The 17,929-nt window shown below is 35.3% G+C and overlaps 1 protein-coding gene across 2 annotated transcripts; it reads left to right on the top strand.

Moving 5' to 3' along the window:
* Positions 1-429: 429 nt before the first annotated feature.
* LOC102596503 (serine/arginine repetitive matrix protein 1) lies at positions 430-11,876 on the top strand. 2 transcript variants are annotated; one of them, XR_368475.2, is made up of 15 exons: positions 430-633; positions 725-814; positions 993-1,115; positions 1,184-1,351; positions 1,433-1,519; positions 1,644-1,771; positions 3,926-3,970; positions 4,042-4,092; positions 4,225-4,908; positions 5,143-5,412; positions 5,503-5,640; positions 5,751-5,909; positions 6,035-6,946; positions 7,212-7,282; positions 11,218-11,876. XR_368475.2 is itself a non-coding variant. In XM_006361988.2 (13 exons), exons 1-13 carry the CDS (start codon positions 613-615, stop codon positions 6,717-6,719), a joined length of 2,649 nt encoding a protein of 882 aa, XP_006362050.1. In that variant the 5' UTR covers positions 430-612; the 3' UTR covers positions 6,720-7,019. The 2 variants fall into 2 exon arrangements, 1 of the variants encoding a protein (XP_006362050.1); XM_006361988.2 differs by lacking the exons at positions 7,212-7,282; positions 11,218-11,876 and having other exon boundaries at positions 6,035-7,019.
* The last annotated feature ends 6,053 nt before the right edge of the window (positions 11,877-17,929 follow it).

Raw genomic sequence — 17,929 nt, 5'->3', positions numbered from 1 at the left:
TCAGAATCAGAAGACCATCACTCAAAGATATTCCAGCAAAATCGCTTGATATTCTCAGTTTATTGGAGAACTTTTCTCCTAAATTTAGAATAACTAACGTGTTGTGAAATCTATCATATTGATATGTGAAAATCATTACAAGTAGGACATCAAAAAGAAATTCAAAGAGAAGCTCATATATCTTTCGAGTTAGAGATTTTAGAAGAAACTTAAGTAAAAACACTGATGATTTTAAAAATTAATGAAATAATGTAAATATACAACTTTTTCGAGTGATAAACTAATTTATTGTACAATCAATATATAGGACAAGTTATAAGTCCTTACATGTTTTTTTGGCAAAATTCTTACTTGTACAAGTAGTATGTAGTGAATGAATTTTTTTTCTTCTTATTTATGATATATAAATGTGAGATATTAATGTTTTTTTTTTCCAAAAAAAGATTGATGTTATTAGAAGCTTAGGGTACGCCGCAGGTCCGTCCGTCCCTAGAGCGGGTGATGCATCTTTTTGGTGGTCTCATGTCGTAAAAAGATTGGAGCTATATCCCTTCCAAATAAAAAACTAAGCGTTCCAACTTGCAATCAGAGTATCTGAGGAAACCCTAAAACATGTCGGGCGGTTTTTTTAGGGTAATTTTTGTTGTTGATTCTGAAATTTGTTTTAGATCGAAGCTCTACTCTGCTCCGGTGATTCATTGGAAGTGTTTGTTTGTTTGTTTAGGGGACTTCTGCTGAGCAGGACACTCGCTTCTCTAATAAGCAAGCTAAGTTGTTAAAATCTCAGAAGTTCGCTCCTGAATTGGAACATCTGGTTCGTCCATTCATATAAGATATGCATTTTTTCTTCTGTGTTCCCTTTGGCTAGTCCAGTCCTCCCTCTTAGTTTTGAAATTATGTGTTTAGGTGCACATGTGGAAAGTTTTCGATTTCTGGACCCTAGAATACAAATACCCCGGTCTATCTATTTGATTATTATGTGAATTTGATAGGTGGACATGACAAAGGTCAAGATGGATGTAATGAAACCATGGATTGCTAAGCGAGTTACTGAGCTTATTGGTTTCGAAGATGAAGTGCTTATCAATTTTATTTATAGCCTTCTTGAACGAAAGGTAATTCTCTACTTTTTTTTCTTTCATTTCATTAACTTACGCTTACAAAAACAATGCTGCCATTTCAGGTAGCTAATGGCAAGGAGCTTCAAATTTCACTTACTGGATTCATGGAAAGAAACACTGGAAAATTCATGAAAGAGCTTTGGGCATTACTACTTAGTGCACAGAACAATGCCAGTGGTGTTCCTCAACAGTTCCTAGAAGCCAAAGAAGAGGAAATGAGAAACAAGAAGGTATTTCTTGCTGTTTTTCGCTTCCACAGTGCTCTTTCACTACTTCTTGCTGATAATCTTTCTTCCATCCTTTTGTTCTAGGCTGAGATGGATCGAATTGCAAACGAGATTCAGAAGAAAAAGGAGAGAGAGAACAGGGAGCTGGATCAAGAGAAAAGGAAGAAGATGGTAACTAAAATTGTGTGAAAGAGTTTTTTCAATCTAAAGTTGGGGGTTTCTTTGTTTGTATTTTGTGGTATCAGCCTGCTTCCGCAATTATTTAGGTTCATATCTTTACCTCACTCTTCTGTAGGATGATTATGACAGCAATTTGAGACAGAAAAATGCTTCACGGGAGCCAACTCCAAAACAACAGCTTCAAGTGCGCTTGATGGATGATTTAGATCCTGTTGAGAGAAACGGATCAAGAGTAAGAAACAGGTCAGGATTTCAACTAGTTCTTTTTTTAAAGAAACAATAATTTATTGAAGTGGAGCCTTGGAATTAGCCACTGAGACCCTGGACACATAATCGGCAGTTGAGAGGTTATCGTGTCCAGTCACATAGGTTACAGTTGGGCTACTATTAATAAAGAGCACTTAAATTCCATTTTAGAATTAGAAGTGAACACAAAATTCATTGTTCAAGGTTGATAAAGATTTTATTGCATATGCTAAATGTCAATGCTTATGAACTTCAATTCTTCAACATTCAATTATAGGCGACATTGTAGACCAGTGAAGAACTAGATAGCAAACCAGGTGATAATAAAATAGTTCAAAGAGAAAAAAAGAAGAGGACACCAAGAACGGGGATACCAAAAATTAAAAAAGGGAAATTCCTTGATCAGGTCTTGAATGAGACCGAAAGTAAGCTGCCCCCACCCAAATGAAAAAGGGCAAGCTAGGACTTGACATTACTAATTTACTTATTTCTGTCTTACAGCTTTCTTGTGACTTGTACTCTCTCATATTGCCGAAATCTACTGGCACATCTGCATATTTGGCTGTTCACTGTTAGTCTCAACTCCCAGCCTTTAGGAGACCCAATAAAATATGGGCAAAGAATGAAACAATTTTTCTTAGCAACTCAAATGGTGATGATAATCTGCAGTTACACCATGGATTGAGTAATTTGTAGATTCTATTTACCTGAAGTCCTTTAGTATAACCTTGGGCACTTTCTATTAATTAGATAAAAGATAAGATTTATGTCCCATAGAATTAAGTAGCACACTATGTCCACCATGCTGCAAAAATGCAGCTGTCAAGTTGGACTTCTGAATGAGTAGTGTAAAGGCACACAAGTGGTCATTCATATTGGAAAAGGGAGTTGCTAAAAAGTGGGGGTGGAGTGCTAACCTCTTTACTTAAGTGAGATAGAGTAAATGGAATGACGACACCTTGGCCCTGGAAGCTGGTCTGGAATACAAAACTCCCCCCAAAAGTTAAGGGTTTCTTTTGAACAGCCCTTCATAATGCCATCTTAACCTAGGACAACCTGAGAAAAAGAGGCATTCCAGTGGTGAACATGTGTTTTATGTGCCAAAACAACTTAGAGACTGTAAACCACTTGCTATTGCATTTCTCTGTGGCACCTGACCTTTGGACTATATTTTTGGAAATAGCTGGACAACCCCCCTCAACCTAAAACAAGCAGTTGAAGTCGGAGTTCATGGAAAGTGAACAAGACCATCAAGATGATCTGGCAGATGATCCCAGCTTGTATTTTTGGTGTTTATGTGCAGAAAGAAACAACAGATGTCATGATGGGACTTCAACTCCCAATTGGTCTCTTAGATCTAAGTGTTTGTTGAATCTTTATAGCTGGAGCAACCTTCCCTCTGAAATGATCCCCCTTCTAGATTTTATCATTTCCCTCTCAGTGTCTTAGCAGCCTCAGCTTTTGGCTTTCGGTTATTAACTCCCAGCTCTTACTTGTTTTTTTTTGCATTGTTTGGAGTTAACCATTTGATTTGTAATCTTTCATGCATCTCGTTGATGCCATTTCAATAAAACAACTTGTTTCATCAAAAAAGATAAGAAAGTAGAGTGCAATTCTGTATAGGGGGTGAAATCCTGAGATCCACGGGGTAATTCTAAATGCACATCCTTTACAAATGCTGAGGTGCAAAAACATGCGGGTAATTGTCGTTCACGCTAATAATGATAAGTTTTTACCCTTTGATCTGCATGGATCAGTGACCCTACTTTCGTGTGGAGGGAACACTCTATGTCAGTCAGGGTGCATTTTACCTATCTATACAATGGACAGAAGTGTTTGAATTATATGAAACGGAGAGGGCATATAAATAGGAACATGGAGAGTAGTAATGAAGTTTATATCCCTATAAAAGTTAATGCTGGTAAATACAAAGATAACCTGGTCTGGGGGAGGTTGAGGTATGGGTAAAGGCATTGTTTTGGATGGAGCAAAGTTAGAAGCAGTTGAGGGAGGGATGTGGTCTTTATTATGTAGAATCCCCAAGGGAGGGGTTGTTTCCTCTGTTTAGCTCTTTTTATCTTCAAAGTTTATCTGCTCACTTCCCTGCTCTGTGTGGTTCATTTCATCCTCAACATCCTTTGTGTCGTGCAGGGTCTCTAAATCCCCACGGTCAGCAGATCATTCACTCTCCCCCAGGTATAAATTTTTGTACTTGTGGCTTCCTACCCATAGAATAGCATTAGTTGAACTCCTTGGGTATTGTGCAGGAAATCAAGGTCAATCAGCAAGTCATTCTCCAATTCGAGGAGTTACTCTGGGTATTTTCTCCATTAAGCTCCTTTATTTTTTTGAATTTCTCCCTTTTGTTCGTAATTGATTGTATGTGCTTTCTACTTTTACTTTTGCTTTCACTTACTTGATGATTGTTTGTTAAGTGATATCTTTTAAAGTGAAAGGCACAGGTCACGAAGTACATCCGGATCTCTAGAAGAAAGGAGATGTCGCTCTGTTTCATCTGAAAGGGCATATCGCTCTGCACCAAAGTGTTCTGTTTCACCTCGTAGGAAACATTCACCTCGACAATCCCATTCTCCACCAAGGCATAGGCGAAGATCAACCTCTCGAGTACGTCGAAGGTCACCTTCTCCTGCAAGATACCGAAGACATTCTCCATTCCGACGTAGATCAAGGTCTCCGCTTCGACGTAGATCAAGGTCTCCGCTTCGACATAGGTCGAGGTCTCCCATTTGGCGTAGATCACGATCCCCTATATGGTGTAGGTCAAGGTCTCCAAGTAGACGCTCACCAGTGCGATACATATCAAGGTCACCTATTAAACGTCGATCACCACTTCGACGCAGAACACCATCTCCAACGCAACGTAGGTCCCCTTCTCCAGTGAGTCGGGGGTACCACCGATCTCCATTGAGTCCTCGGCAAAGTTCTCCATTCCTAGTTCAACGAAAACCCTCCATTTCTGGTAGGAAGAGATCCTTAACCCCTGCCAGAAGGTTTCTTTCATCTCAAGAATCACTTTCCCCATCACCCATTTACCGCAGGTCTCCTTCACCAATCAGAAAGAGAATATCGAAGAATGAAAGGTCACCAGTTCAATCTCTTCGAGGAAGGATAAGGTAGTGACACATATCAACTGTCATCTTTCTTAGAGATTTGTTATTGATGCTTCTTGTTGCGCTAGCTTGCCCAGTGTTGTTATCTGCCTTGTATGCTCAAGCTTGTCTTGTGTTGTCTCTGATCGTTGAAAATACTGGATTGCTTTGCCTCATAGTTGGAGTGCACAATTTTTTGATGCCTGGAGTTCCTATATCTTGCTATGCTTGATTTGATACTAATACAATATTATATAGGAGCCGTGAGAAATACTCCTCTGTTCGATATGCTTCACCAGTAAAAACTGAGGCCCATAAAGGATCCAGATCTTTGGAACGTAGACGTCCTACTTCTTCTGGGTCACCACAGAAGAGGATATATGACCGTAAGGATTCACGAGAAAAAGAGCTGCCTTTGCCGCCTCAGCTAAGCCGGTCACCATCTGTTCCAGAATCTCCACGTCGCTCTAGATCTGACTCAGAATCTCCACCAACCAAAAGGGGAAGGAGTCCTAGTGAAGATAGAGGGTATATGATTTCCTTAATAATACTGTAGTTTTGCTAGTGCTTCATGAATTTGTTTTTTCAATCTTAAATGTTTTAATGTAATTACTATAGGCCAAGGAGTACTTTGAACCGGAGGGAGATAAAGACAAGTGACTTCGACAGCCTTAGTCCAAGTAAATTGAGAGAGCAGAAAGTTAGTTCTGACATTTCTGAGAAAATCACAGATCAGAAAGAAATGAACCATTCAAGGTTAGTAATGAAAAATGCATCATTGAGAATCTAAGAAGTTATCTCATCCATGGATATTTTCGAGTAATATTTATTTTTTTCCTTTTTTTTGCTGGATTGTTGTGGTTCAGGGAGGCTTTTGAGCATAAACCTAGGTCTTCAAGAAAAATTCCCACAACACCCGATCCATATAAAGATCTTGGGAAGGGGTTTGTCGAGAAAGAATTTTCAGACATTCATAGCCGTTCAGATCGATTGGAGTCGAGAAAGCGAAATGAAGCGATTAAGAGGTTTGTTTACAATTGCTTTTCTGCATTTTGGCAAGCTTTAAATGAATATTCCTGCATGTTTTTATGTTCAGCTAGTAAAAAAGGCTCAGCCTATATTCTGACATAATGCTTGTGTTTATTTGCAGTGAAAAATTTTCAGGAACTATGGAGCACACAAAGGAACTGGATAAACAAAAGTCACCATCAACTCATAGACACTCTCATTCAGTTAAAAGGTTAAAGGAATCATATGATGGGGAGAGTGTCAAAGCAGATAAGGAAAACCTGTCTCACACAAACGATACCAAGGGCAAAGAGCTACATGTTGAGTCCGAAGCTCCCCTCACTTCATCAAAGAAAGTTGAGCAGAATGATTTAAGTAGTAATGAGGGTTCTGGTTTCGAGGAAAGTGAAAAGCGTAGAGCTAAAATTAAGGATAAAAGAAAGCATAAGAGGTCTGACAGATATGAGTCAACGTCAGATGATAGTTCTGATTCTGATGTTGAGGATAGGAAGGAGGCTAAAAAGAGAAGGAAAGAGGAGAGAAGATTGAAGAAAGAGGAGAAGCGTCGCCGGCGGGAGGAGAGGCGGCGCAGAAAGGAAGAAAGACGTTCCCAGAAACTAAAATCGAAGTCAGCTAATGCCATATCCTCGCCTTCAGATACAGATAGGAATCCTGATAATCATGCTTCTGATGATGAACATCTGAGGAAAGAGGGTCAACATGGACGTGAGATTGAGGAGTCAGAGTCCTTGCAGAAAAGACTTGAGATTGAGCTACGGGAGAAGGCTCTCGAGTCTCTTAGAGCAAAAAAGGGTGTCAGTCATTAAGATTGTTGCTTCTTTTGGACATTATTAAGCTGTCATTCTTGTCCTAATAGTCCTTTTCTTTCAGCTTGCTTTATCAATCTAGAACTGAATATTTATCGTCGATGTGTTGTTTATGCATATTTAATGTAGTCTATCTTTACCTCTGGCAGCTGAATTGCATAAAAGAGGGTTTCCTGAGCTAGTGTGTTGACTTCAACTTTATGCTGACATACCTGCTAAACCTTCTGGTAATAATTGTCTTCCCTTTCCTGGGAATGTGTTTGTTTCCTAATCCACTGGAAATATTCTTTTGGTGGCTCATTATAGCCTTGACACAAGTTCTTATTTTTTGGTCCTTTATGAATATACAAAATTGTTTTTTTTAGACTGTTTTGCTTGAAAGACATATTTAAGTGATGTTACACTTGGAAGAATACCAGGTTCAGTTCAATAACTGATCCGATTATTCATAATTTTTCTTATTTCTAAGTTGCCTTTCTTGTTAATTGGTAGATCATTATATTTTTCACTAGATGACCTCGTTGAGCAGACTTGGCAACTCCATACATGGGTCTCCAATGCAGGTGATGTGTTACCATCCTAAATTGGCTGCCTTAGATAGTAGAGTGCCCAAATGGCTGGAGTATTTACCCATAAATATAACATAAATCTCATTTAGGTCTCATGGTATTGTATGCTGATTTACTTTCTGTGTTGGCAGCTTGAATTCCTCTCCAGAATGTGTTTTGCTTTTCATGATGATCTGAGTTCCTGTTCATTTTTGTAAGTGTTTGTATCAGCAGTTGAGACAAAACTGGTTCATTGTACTGTACATGAAATCCATATAGAACTGTAGAAGTGAACCCACTCCCACCCCCCCAGCCCTGCTTTAGAACCTCGTAGAGATTATCTTCATTCTTTTTTGATTGTTCACAAAGGTATAGTTTTATATGTTATGCCAATCTTTTAATGCTGTCCGCCTGGTTATCAAATTATTCCATGCATGTAGGTGTGTGCTCGTGTATATCAGGATAACTTCTTGCATTGTTTATACCATATGCAATGAGTTCAATGTGGATCTGACTTTTATCTGAGGTGTAACCTTCTGTTTACCTCTCATATAATTCTGAAGCCACTAAATTGTTTAATATCATAAACATAAAGGTTTTCTCAAGGATTCAAGAGGAGGAATGGAAGGGAAGGTAACCAGTGAAGACTTTTATGCTTTAGTGGACAAAGGGGATGAGAGAAAACTAGGGCTAAGTTGCGCAAACTCTTCACTTTTGATGCCGAACCTGTGTCGGATTCTCCAAAAATATCCTACTTTTGGAGAATCCGACATGCACCTGTTGACATTTTTGAAGAGTCCGAAGCATTATAGAACCTGGGGAAATAAAGGGTGAACAACTAGATCTTTTGTTTTTATCCGAGGTGCATCCTTCCCTTTACCTCCCATATCATTTGGAAGAAGCTTAAATTGTTTAGTATCATAAACATGAGCATAAAGGTTTTCTCAAGGATTCTAGATTGGAAGGGATATGTAAAGGAAGTTAACATAAGCAAAAAGGTTTTCTCTAGGATTCTAGAGGAGTGGAAGGGGCCATGTAAAGAAGGTAAAACTTTTTATGCTTCGATGGACAATGGGGAAGAGAGATAATCCAGCCTGGGGGAGAGGCAAAGGGAGAACATCTGCATCTTTTGGTTTTATTCAGGTGAATGTAGTATGAAATCCGTTTTGATGTCTGAGAAGAGACGTAATAACGGCTGTCAGATTATTGTGCCATGTTTGTTATTGCATGGGGTCTTCTTTTCTTATCCACATCGGAAAGGTGCAAAGAGAGTATATATATCTTATCTGTTGAAAGGAAATACATAATTTCATAAAATTGGACAACAACAACAAATCCAATTTAATCCCACAAATATAATAAAATTGGATGAATGTTGAACTGATATCTTGTATCATAATAGGTTAAATAGTTTTCTGGAATGATAGCTTCAATTTATTCAGTGTCACCTTTCAATCCAAACTGGAGTGGTGGGAGAAGCCGTTGTTGAGTCTGTTTTCCTATTCCGAATGTTTTGTTTTACCCTAGTACTGAGCTAGTTAATTGTTCTTGTGAGCTGTGTCGTATGCGCATCATTTCCATGCTGCTCCAGATATCCTTGTGTAGGTCAATCAATAATTGTTTTTGTGAGCTGTGTCATATGTGCATCATTTCCATGCTGCTCCAGATATCCTTTTGCAGGTCAATCAATAATTAATTGTTCTTGTGAGCTGTGTAGTATGCGCATCATTTCAATGCTGCTCCAGATATCCTTGTGTAGGTATTGATGTGGAATGTCACTTGTGAAACTTGCTTTCCTATTTCCTCTAGGGAAGTCATTTTTTTGTCTTTTCATTTTTAAGGAACTTGTTCTCCTAGAGAAATGTTTTAAGAAATATTGACCCACCGAACATAGGAAAATTGGAGAACTTCATATTGAACACACCCTTAGCAATAAGGTTCAAAATTAAAGGGCCTATCACTGCTGCTCATCCCAAAATGAAGATTGATTGAATAGTTTTTTTCCCAATGTTGATCATCATCCCCGAAGTCATTACTTAATCCATTCCTTTCTTCTATTTCACGACATAGCCAATCTTTTTGGTTATTTGTTGTTATCTTGTTGACCTATCTATACCCTCTCACTAGAAAATGACAATGGGTTGCTTGAAATTTCATAATATTCTCTCGGAATTCGACGTCACCCCACTATCATCCAGGTTGTGAAAGTAACCATGTGTTCAGATTTGTTGGAGTCTCTTGGTAAAGATGGTTGCTTAAGGCGTTTTTTTTTTAGACTAGGTGAGTTTCTCAATTCCATGTGATATTTTACCCTTGAAGAGTGGATGAATGTACTAGGTGATTGGATTTGCTCGCCAAAGGTACTTGACCAGTAATGTTTCATTTTTTGAGTATAAGTGAGAAGCAACAATTGAAGAATGCAGTCAGTATTTGTATATAAAAAAAAATTGTTCGTTGTTTGGTATGGTGTTTGATGCGGAAGGGAGCTGCAAAAGGATATTTAGACCTTGTAAAAACAATACTAAACTTTGTTAGGGTTGGGAAGTGGGGAGCTATATTATAATTCCCAGTGGTTGAAACTTGAAACTAATGCAACATGGTAACAGTATGGTACTTCCTTCCTGGTGAGAAGGCTGACTTTGATTATTTAGATTTCCATGGAGGCCATAGGAATTGAACTATTATTCACCAGCATTACCACAATTGTCACCATGACGATCGCTAGAATTTAACATGACCATAATGAAGAGAGTAAAAAATGAAAGATGTTGGAATTGTTAATAAAGTGTAAGATTGTCTCATGGGCTGGACTGACCGTCCTGATCTGAGGTAAAGGGTGGTGGTAATGGTGGTTAAGAGAGGCAAGAGAGGCCAGAGACGGGGCGAGACTAAATTTTTTGTCCCGGATCACATGGTCTTGCTGGATTTTCTTTTATTTATACTATTTTGTTAGTGGTTTGCCAATGACTTATTTTGACAAAATAGCTATTGCCAACTGCCAAAACAGCCCCTGCCTCCTTAATTTTTTATTTTAATCCTCAAGTTTATTAAATTACATTTTCATCCTAATTTAAACTCTAAATACCATGTATCTTCATTTTTTTGTCTCCAATATTTATCCTCTCATTCTCTCTCTAAATTTGACAATCATCCAGTTATTGGTGTGAACTGGTTAAATATTTCGAGTATACATTTATTTACTGCTTATCGTTATAGTCATCTACTTTATAACAGGCACATTTGGTAGACTCATTTTATCTCTTGATTTAATTATTTTTTCATTCCCTCTCTCTAAAATTTCCTAATAGTGGACAAACACATGGAGGAAGAACCTTACCTTAGGCCTTTGGCATTTTAAGGAAGTACAATAGGAGGCTCAACCCAGAGATAAGCGTTTTTAAAAGTTGGCTTTAGTAAGTTTCTTAGTTTCCTTGTTTCGAACAAGGGAATCTAGGTGAAATCGGATAAGATCAAAGCCATTGAGGAGATACCAAATGTTCTCACAGATACGAAGGCGATGCAAAGACTGATTGGTGGGCTGACAGCTCCGGGTAGGTTCATATCAAGGTTTTTGGAATAGCACCCCAAGTCCCAGTTTTTCTCTTTTAAAAAAGAATAACTTTGATGGACACCAAAATGCCAATAGGCCTTGGCCCTTGAGGGACCTTAAAAACTATGTTGAAATCCTCCCCTATTCTCAAAGACAATAAACGAGGAGCAACTTTTGTTATACTTGGCCATGTTCCAAGTCGTGATTAGTGCCATCTTGATTTGAGAATAAGAATGTATGCAATCTCCGGTATATTATGTAAGTAGAATTTTATCAGATGTTGAAATTCGATATTTGATGAGTGGTAGATTTCCACTCATTCAAACTCCTTTTAGTTCAACAATTAGTGCCCTCAATGCCTATTTATGTCCTCATATAATGATATTATGATGTTTTGTAGCCATGAAGGCTAAAGGACAAGGCGAGGATGAATCTATAAAAAATAGGCCAAAAACATTGAAAATAGTGTAAAATTCCAGCCAAGGATCGCCTAACTCAAAGGGCGGATCGCCAAATAGCATGATCTCTGCCAAAATTGACAGTGTTCAATGATAAAGTACCAAACCAAGTCGGCGAAGTAAGAATAACTTTGTGATCCACCGAATGTGAAAAGGCAAGCACATTTCATCGCCGGAAGTGACAGATTGCTGAGCCAAAATAAGGGCTAAACTAGGTGAACAAGGTGGAAATCGGCGATTCGCCCAATGTGAAAAGGCTGACTCAATTGAGTTCGCCGACAGAGGTTCAAACACTTGAAGCCTGAAGTCAAGAAAAGGCGACCTGAAGAATAGAACAACGATTCGCCAATCGTGTTCGGCGAGGCCGACTAATGTCGCCGAATAGGTCACACATGGAATTTCGGATTAAATTTTGGGAAAATTATAAATATCCCAAAGGAGAGAAAATAGATGACGATTCTAATCTTGATACTACACTTTTTACTGATTCTAATTTAGGAGATTAAGAAATTGACTTTTTCTACCTTTCTCTTAGTTTTGGGGTTGGAACACTCTTGTAATTGACATTTGAGGGTTGAATTTGATGTGGGTGTTGAAATTATTGTTTATCATCAACACGTTAATGGCCGAAAACATCATTGGTATAACTTCTCTTCCTTTTATGATGCTTGGTTAAAACCCCAAATCTAGAGGTGTGATTATGGGGTTGGGTGTTGATTTAATTTAGTGGGTCTTGTGTCTTGCTCTGTTTTACTGTTGTTCATCCATGAATTTGAGTTATTTAGCATGGAGTCAACTTATGAGTTCAGGTGGTCAACTTAAGCCTAACCTAGATCTTATATTGAAGCTCTAAGATCAATTGAAGTGAGTAAATAGCTAAATGCTTGCCATTTAGTTTTGATTTCAATAGTTTGCTCGAAAGAGATACACCAAATCTGCTGGAAAGAGAGATTTTAGTAAGGTATTGGGTTGATTTGTGATTTACATAGATACGACGGAAAGGAGATTCTATGATATGATGGTTTGAGATGGAAAGAAGATTTGTGTCATTGAAGATTACTTAGCTTATCCATGTTTGTCTAGCATTAATGAGCAAGCACTTGTACCCTTACCTGCCATTAAGTCAAACTTTAATTTGAGAATGTTATGAGATGCGGAAAAGGATGCCATATTAGCTTCTGAAACGATGTACCTTTTACTAACAATGTGTTCAACTAAAGGGAATTGCCTTAACATACATTTTACTAGTTATCACATCTCTACAAAGAGTTATGCCCGCACACTCCTCTCTACTACAAGCTAAGGAATTGCGATTATAAGTCGTTGGTAAATGGTAATACAACTCTTTACCATAGCTAGAAACAAAGAATTGAAAGTAGAAGATCCTTACCTTGAAGCTATTGCTATGTAGTATGTACCATCACTCTAATAGCAACCCCACTATCCGCTCACAAACCACAATGCATTGCCAGACTAGTTTTAACTTATATAATTCTTCTTATACAAAATTATTTTATTTTTATATTCTTTTGCTTCCAATGAATTTTACTTTATTCTATCATAAAAAGGATTATAGTATTGATTTTTACAAGACTAATCAAATTTATTAATTATATTTTTAAAATTTTAACTTAACTATCATTACTTTATAAAGTTTTTTAATGAAAAAATTATTATTAAATAAAAATAATAAATCTATCTTAATTTTGTTGAAAATAAATAAATAAACTAATAAAATGAAAAATTATAAATGTATTATAAATCCATTGCATTGTGTGGATTATCCATTAGATTTATTCAAAAATTAATTGGATTCATGTATGAGTGCTTCCAAGGTGATAAGAACCTTAAGGGATAACTATGTATCTACTAGTTTGGTGACCTTTGGGAGTGATATCTCAACACTATAAATAGAGATATCACTCACCATTTGGAATACACACTTGAATAAGAAGAAAAGTTCTCTCTTCTATCTACATTTCTTGCATTTTTCTCTCTATAATTATATTATTCTGAGCTTGATTTAATAACACGTTATCAGTACAAATATTCTCGTTTTAAGCCAACCACTCCTCCGAAATTTTGAGCTAAATGATGTTGGTAAGTATCACAAAAACAGGTAATCAGTAACAGGTATCTTGAAGAGAAAAATAAATAAATCAAAGTGCTATTATTAATTGCTCTAATCTATCATTGGTTATTTATTCAATTATTATGTATGAATATCGATATTACATAGCCTTTTTATTTTAAGACTGTTTTCTGATTGTTAGGTTTGGAAAATTACCTCTGAACAATGTGCTACTTTTCTTTCACTTTGATTGTCACTGTAATGGTATTAAGGTTTGGAGAAAGAAAAAGTTATCACTAAAAGATAGAAGCAATGTTTGTTATATTACTGTCCAAGCATGTTGGATCAAGATTTCATTGGGACTTATGTTTTCTTATGTATATAATTCTTGAGCAGTAATACTTTTAAAGAGTTTGAGATTGGTCTATTGCACTTCCTAAGGTAAGGAGAGTTGGTCACAAATTGATTCATTTTTGGACTGAAATATATGATATTGATTGAAGGGTAAGACGATGGATTCAAGTCTCATCGCACCAAAAAGGTAAGACATCAGGTAAAGTCCGGATGAACATAATGAAAAAATGTTTGAGGATATGACGGTAGATTCAAGTTTATCGCACCAAGAGGGTAAGACATCAATTTGAGTTTTGATGCACTATGATGATTAGAAATTGGGTTCTAATCTCATAGAATCATGACCTAACGTACCTTATATGGATAAGACATTAAGTTTGAGTCTCAATGTACCATATTGATGATAAAATGATGACTAAGGCAAAAATAATATATTTTTGATGAAAAGTCTTGAAATTCGTCCCATTGAATTTTCTCCATTCCTTGAAAAGAATGTGGTAGCAATGTGTGATAACTTTTAAACCCGCTAGTTGATTTGCTCCATTCTATCGTATGAATGTGGTAGAGATGAATAATAAGTCTGAAAGAGGACAAATGATTGAATGTATGAATAAGGGCGTGGAGGGACATAATTATAATAGTTATCATTGTGGTAATTATAAAAGGAAGAATAATATGAGTTTTTCAAATAGTCCTTCAAATTGTGAAAATAATTTTATCATCAAAATGGTATAAAAGGTCATTGGACACGCGGTTATCGTGCGACCTAATTTGATAAGTTTGTAAATGAAAGAATATAAAGTGATAGTGCACTTTATATTTTAAAGTGATGTTGAGGTGGGTCATATAAATATGTCGAATATAAAGGTATGACATGTATAAATGGTTATGGTCAACTTATGAAGAGATTGTGACTTGTAGTAAACATCATGAATGTTTGCCTATTCTTTAAAGTGAATGTGTCAAAATATGAATGAGAACATATTCATGTATGGTTGAAGATATGCCACAACTCACCTCTACGAGAGATTTGAGAGAAATAAATAAATTATATTTGGCAGGAATAACCAATGGTCGTGTATGTTTATACGTCAAAAATATTATGATATGTTTATTGTGAACTACCGAAAGGGTAAAATAAAGAAATAATTCTTGCCTATAAAGGTTGTGGCCATGATCAAAATAATATTATTGTGTGGAAATACAAATTTATCATTAGTTGTGTACCTATGGTACAATAAAAGTAAAGCAAGAAACATGTCTTGCTCGTAATATTTTGACAATGACAATAATAATATAATTTTCTCCTTGAAGGAGATGTTCACCATATGGATGGTGTCAAGGAATATGTGATAGTACACAAAATTAATTGCAAGCTCTAACTAGTTGTGTTATTACCAGAGGAATAATATTGGGGTTGTAGTAAGTCCCAAAATAAACTTTTTAATTTTGGATGAATTGAAAAGAAATATTGAGACTATAAATTATGAAAAGATTTAATATCTTCAGATTACTACAACCGAAGCGGGTTATAAATATTTATGTAAAAGATTGCCCATTTTTTCCTCTTGTTTGTTGCACATAAACATGCTGATGAAATCACATGCAAAAGTAAACTATAAGTGTACTGGAATAAAGATCAGTTGGCATGATCGGATGGCCATTCCGATTAAAATATGATGAAAAAATAATTGAGAATTCACATAGTTATATACTGAAGAAATAAAATATTCTTTAAGAATTCTCTTGTGTTGCTTATTCTCATAATAAAATTAGTATAAATTATAAAAATATACTACTTAAGACTTTTATTAACAATATATACACATACTTTTATTTAATTACAAACGTAGTTTATAAATTACCTACATAGAAGATTAATTAATTTTTTATTTTAATTTAATTATTTAATTGCAATTTTCTTCTCTCCTCTTTTTGGGATTATGTGCCTTACTTATCTCCTCAATTAGAGTTCTTAATATAAACGTTTCTGTCTTTTCAAATATTGTTTTATTTTCTTCCTTTTTTATTTAATCAATGTAAAGTAAAAACTTTTTATGTTTCCAATAATTCACTTTTTTCTAAATTTTCATTGAGAGAAATTTCAGTCATTGTCCTTCTCTCTTCTGTTCATATTCATCGGTTAATCACTTGCACCATTTTTTTAATTTCCGCTTAAGTTCATCATTCAAGATTATGTTTTCATAGTTCGGTTAAAATTTGAGGAGGAAGCCCAGAAAAAGTTTTAGGCTTAACAAATCAATTATAGTTGTTGGTTGGAGATCCAATGACAATTGTTGATGAATCATTGTAGGTATATTGTATTTATTTAATAGTTTGGTACTATAAAATGTTTGGATTCTGATTATTGCTCTATTTTTTTTTATAGTGATTGTGGTTTGAATACTTGTGCTTTCACAGAGTTTGTTTGTTGAGGAGATATGAATATTTCAACGTCAATTTTTTATGCTGCACATTTTCATTGGAGATATGAAGCATTACTTTGGATCTACGAAAAGAGGAAGATTGACACTGATATTGTTAGTGAAAGTGAATCAACTGAAAGTGGCGGTCAGTTGATTTGGAAAGGGAGGGATTGAAAAGAGCATGTTATGTTAAGAAATAATTTTATAAAATATGGTTATTGAATTGTTGTTCTTTGTAAAATGTTATTATTACACTTTTGGATATCAGATTAATTACTATTTTCAATCAGTTTTGGTGTTTATTTTGTGTTGAATTAACTCACAAATACTTTAATTGGTATTTTCCATCAGATTTTGGTGTTTTTTTTGTATTTCGATATGTTTTGGTTCTTAGTTGTTTGTGTATATATTGTCAAGTTTAATAGTTCATTGTGTGAGGTTAGTATATTATATCAACAATTCAACCATTAATATAATAGGCAGAACAGTAATGTACTTTCGATCAGTTTTGGTACCTATATTGTATTTAATTAACTAAAAGATACTTTAATTGGCATGTTCAGTTATTCTTGATTAGTTTTAGTGTTTTTATGTATTTTGATCAGTTTAGATTCTTAATTGTTTGTGTATATGGTTTCAAGATATTGTGTTCATTGTTGTGTCAAACCACCTCTTTTAAGTTAATTAGTTGTATAGATATCATTGTATGAGGTTGGTATATTATACCAACAATTCAGCCATTAATATACTACCGCTTACATTTTACACTAATATTACGAAGAATATTTCAGTTTGGTGCTTATATTGTGGTTAATTAACTGACAGATACATACAATTTGTTTATGTATATATTGTCAAAATGTGTCATTGTGCTGTCAAAATATTTTGTTTAAGCTAATTAGTTGTTTTACATATTCATCATGTGAGGTTGATATATAATAACAACAATTTAGGCATTATATATCACCAATTAATTTAAACATCAGTAACTATGTCACCAAGAAAATAACAATGTATTAAACCACTATACTATTACCAATGTTACAACAGTAATTACACCAATATTATGAACTGAGCCTTTGAACTAGCCAATCTATTTTAAATATTACATTAATATTACGTAAATCATACAAATAATAGTTTTGCGCAACAACTTTTTCACAATTTTTTTTTATACAAAACAAGTAAACACCAACGATCAATACACCAATAATATGAATTAGCCAATCAACATTAACCCAATATTGTTTAAACTGCAATTAACATTCATTAAAAACATCTATATTTCAACAAAAATCCAAAAGATTCAAATATATACTTGTTTAAACAAAAAAAACACCAATGTTAATTTTGAGCCGCAAATTTGGGGCAATTTTTTTTGTTATACCCCACGCAAATTTGGGGTATTTTTTTTTGTTATACCCCGATGTACCACATTTATTATGAGTGACTTTACACCTTTTGAATTTTCCTTCGTCGAATCTCTTCTTACGATCGTTATTTGATGGTCTGCCTGGTTGTTTTCTTGCAATTGGTGGTAACATTGTCTCTTCTATAACATGTGATGGAATATTCAAAGTGCTTTTGCAAGGCAATTGTTCAAATGAGATTGCACAAGTATCTTGATAATTCTTATTACTATATAGGTTGAACAGTAATCTTCACGATGTTGTTTCTAGTAGCAACTGCATGACTACAAGAAATCTCATCATGCTGAAATCTTCCACAACTACCCATTCAAGTATTTAGACATACAGTAAATTTTTTTGCACCATTTATAACTCTACGAAGATATTTTGTTGA

The sequence above is a fragment of the Solanum tuberosum genome, unplaced genomic scaffold (genome assembly GCF_000226075.1).
Source record: "Solanum tuberosum cultivar DM 1-3 516 R44 unplaced genomic scaffold, SolTub_3.0 scf00380, whole genome shotgun sequence".
Classification (NCBI taxonomy): Eukaryota; Viridiplantae; Streptophyta; class Magnoliopsida; order Solanales; family Solanaceae; genus Solanum; species Solanum tuberosum.
Note: the sequence above shows the minus strand (reverse complement) of the source record. Positions and strands in the feature narration are given on the sequence as shown.

Bases quoted from the DNA above. Each gene is read 5' to 3' on its own strand.
- LOC102596503 (XM_006361988.2), top strand. From the start codon at position 613: ATGTCGGGCGGTTTTTTTAGG. The intron at 815-992 runs GTTCGTCCATTC...TGAATTTGATAG, and splicing joins CTCCTGAATTGGAACATCTG to GTGGACATGACAAAGGTCAA. The intron at 5,641-5,750 runs GTTAGTAATGAA...GTTGTGGTTCAG, and splicing joins AAAGAAATGAACCATTCAAG to GGAGGCTTTTGAGCATAAAC.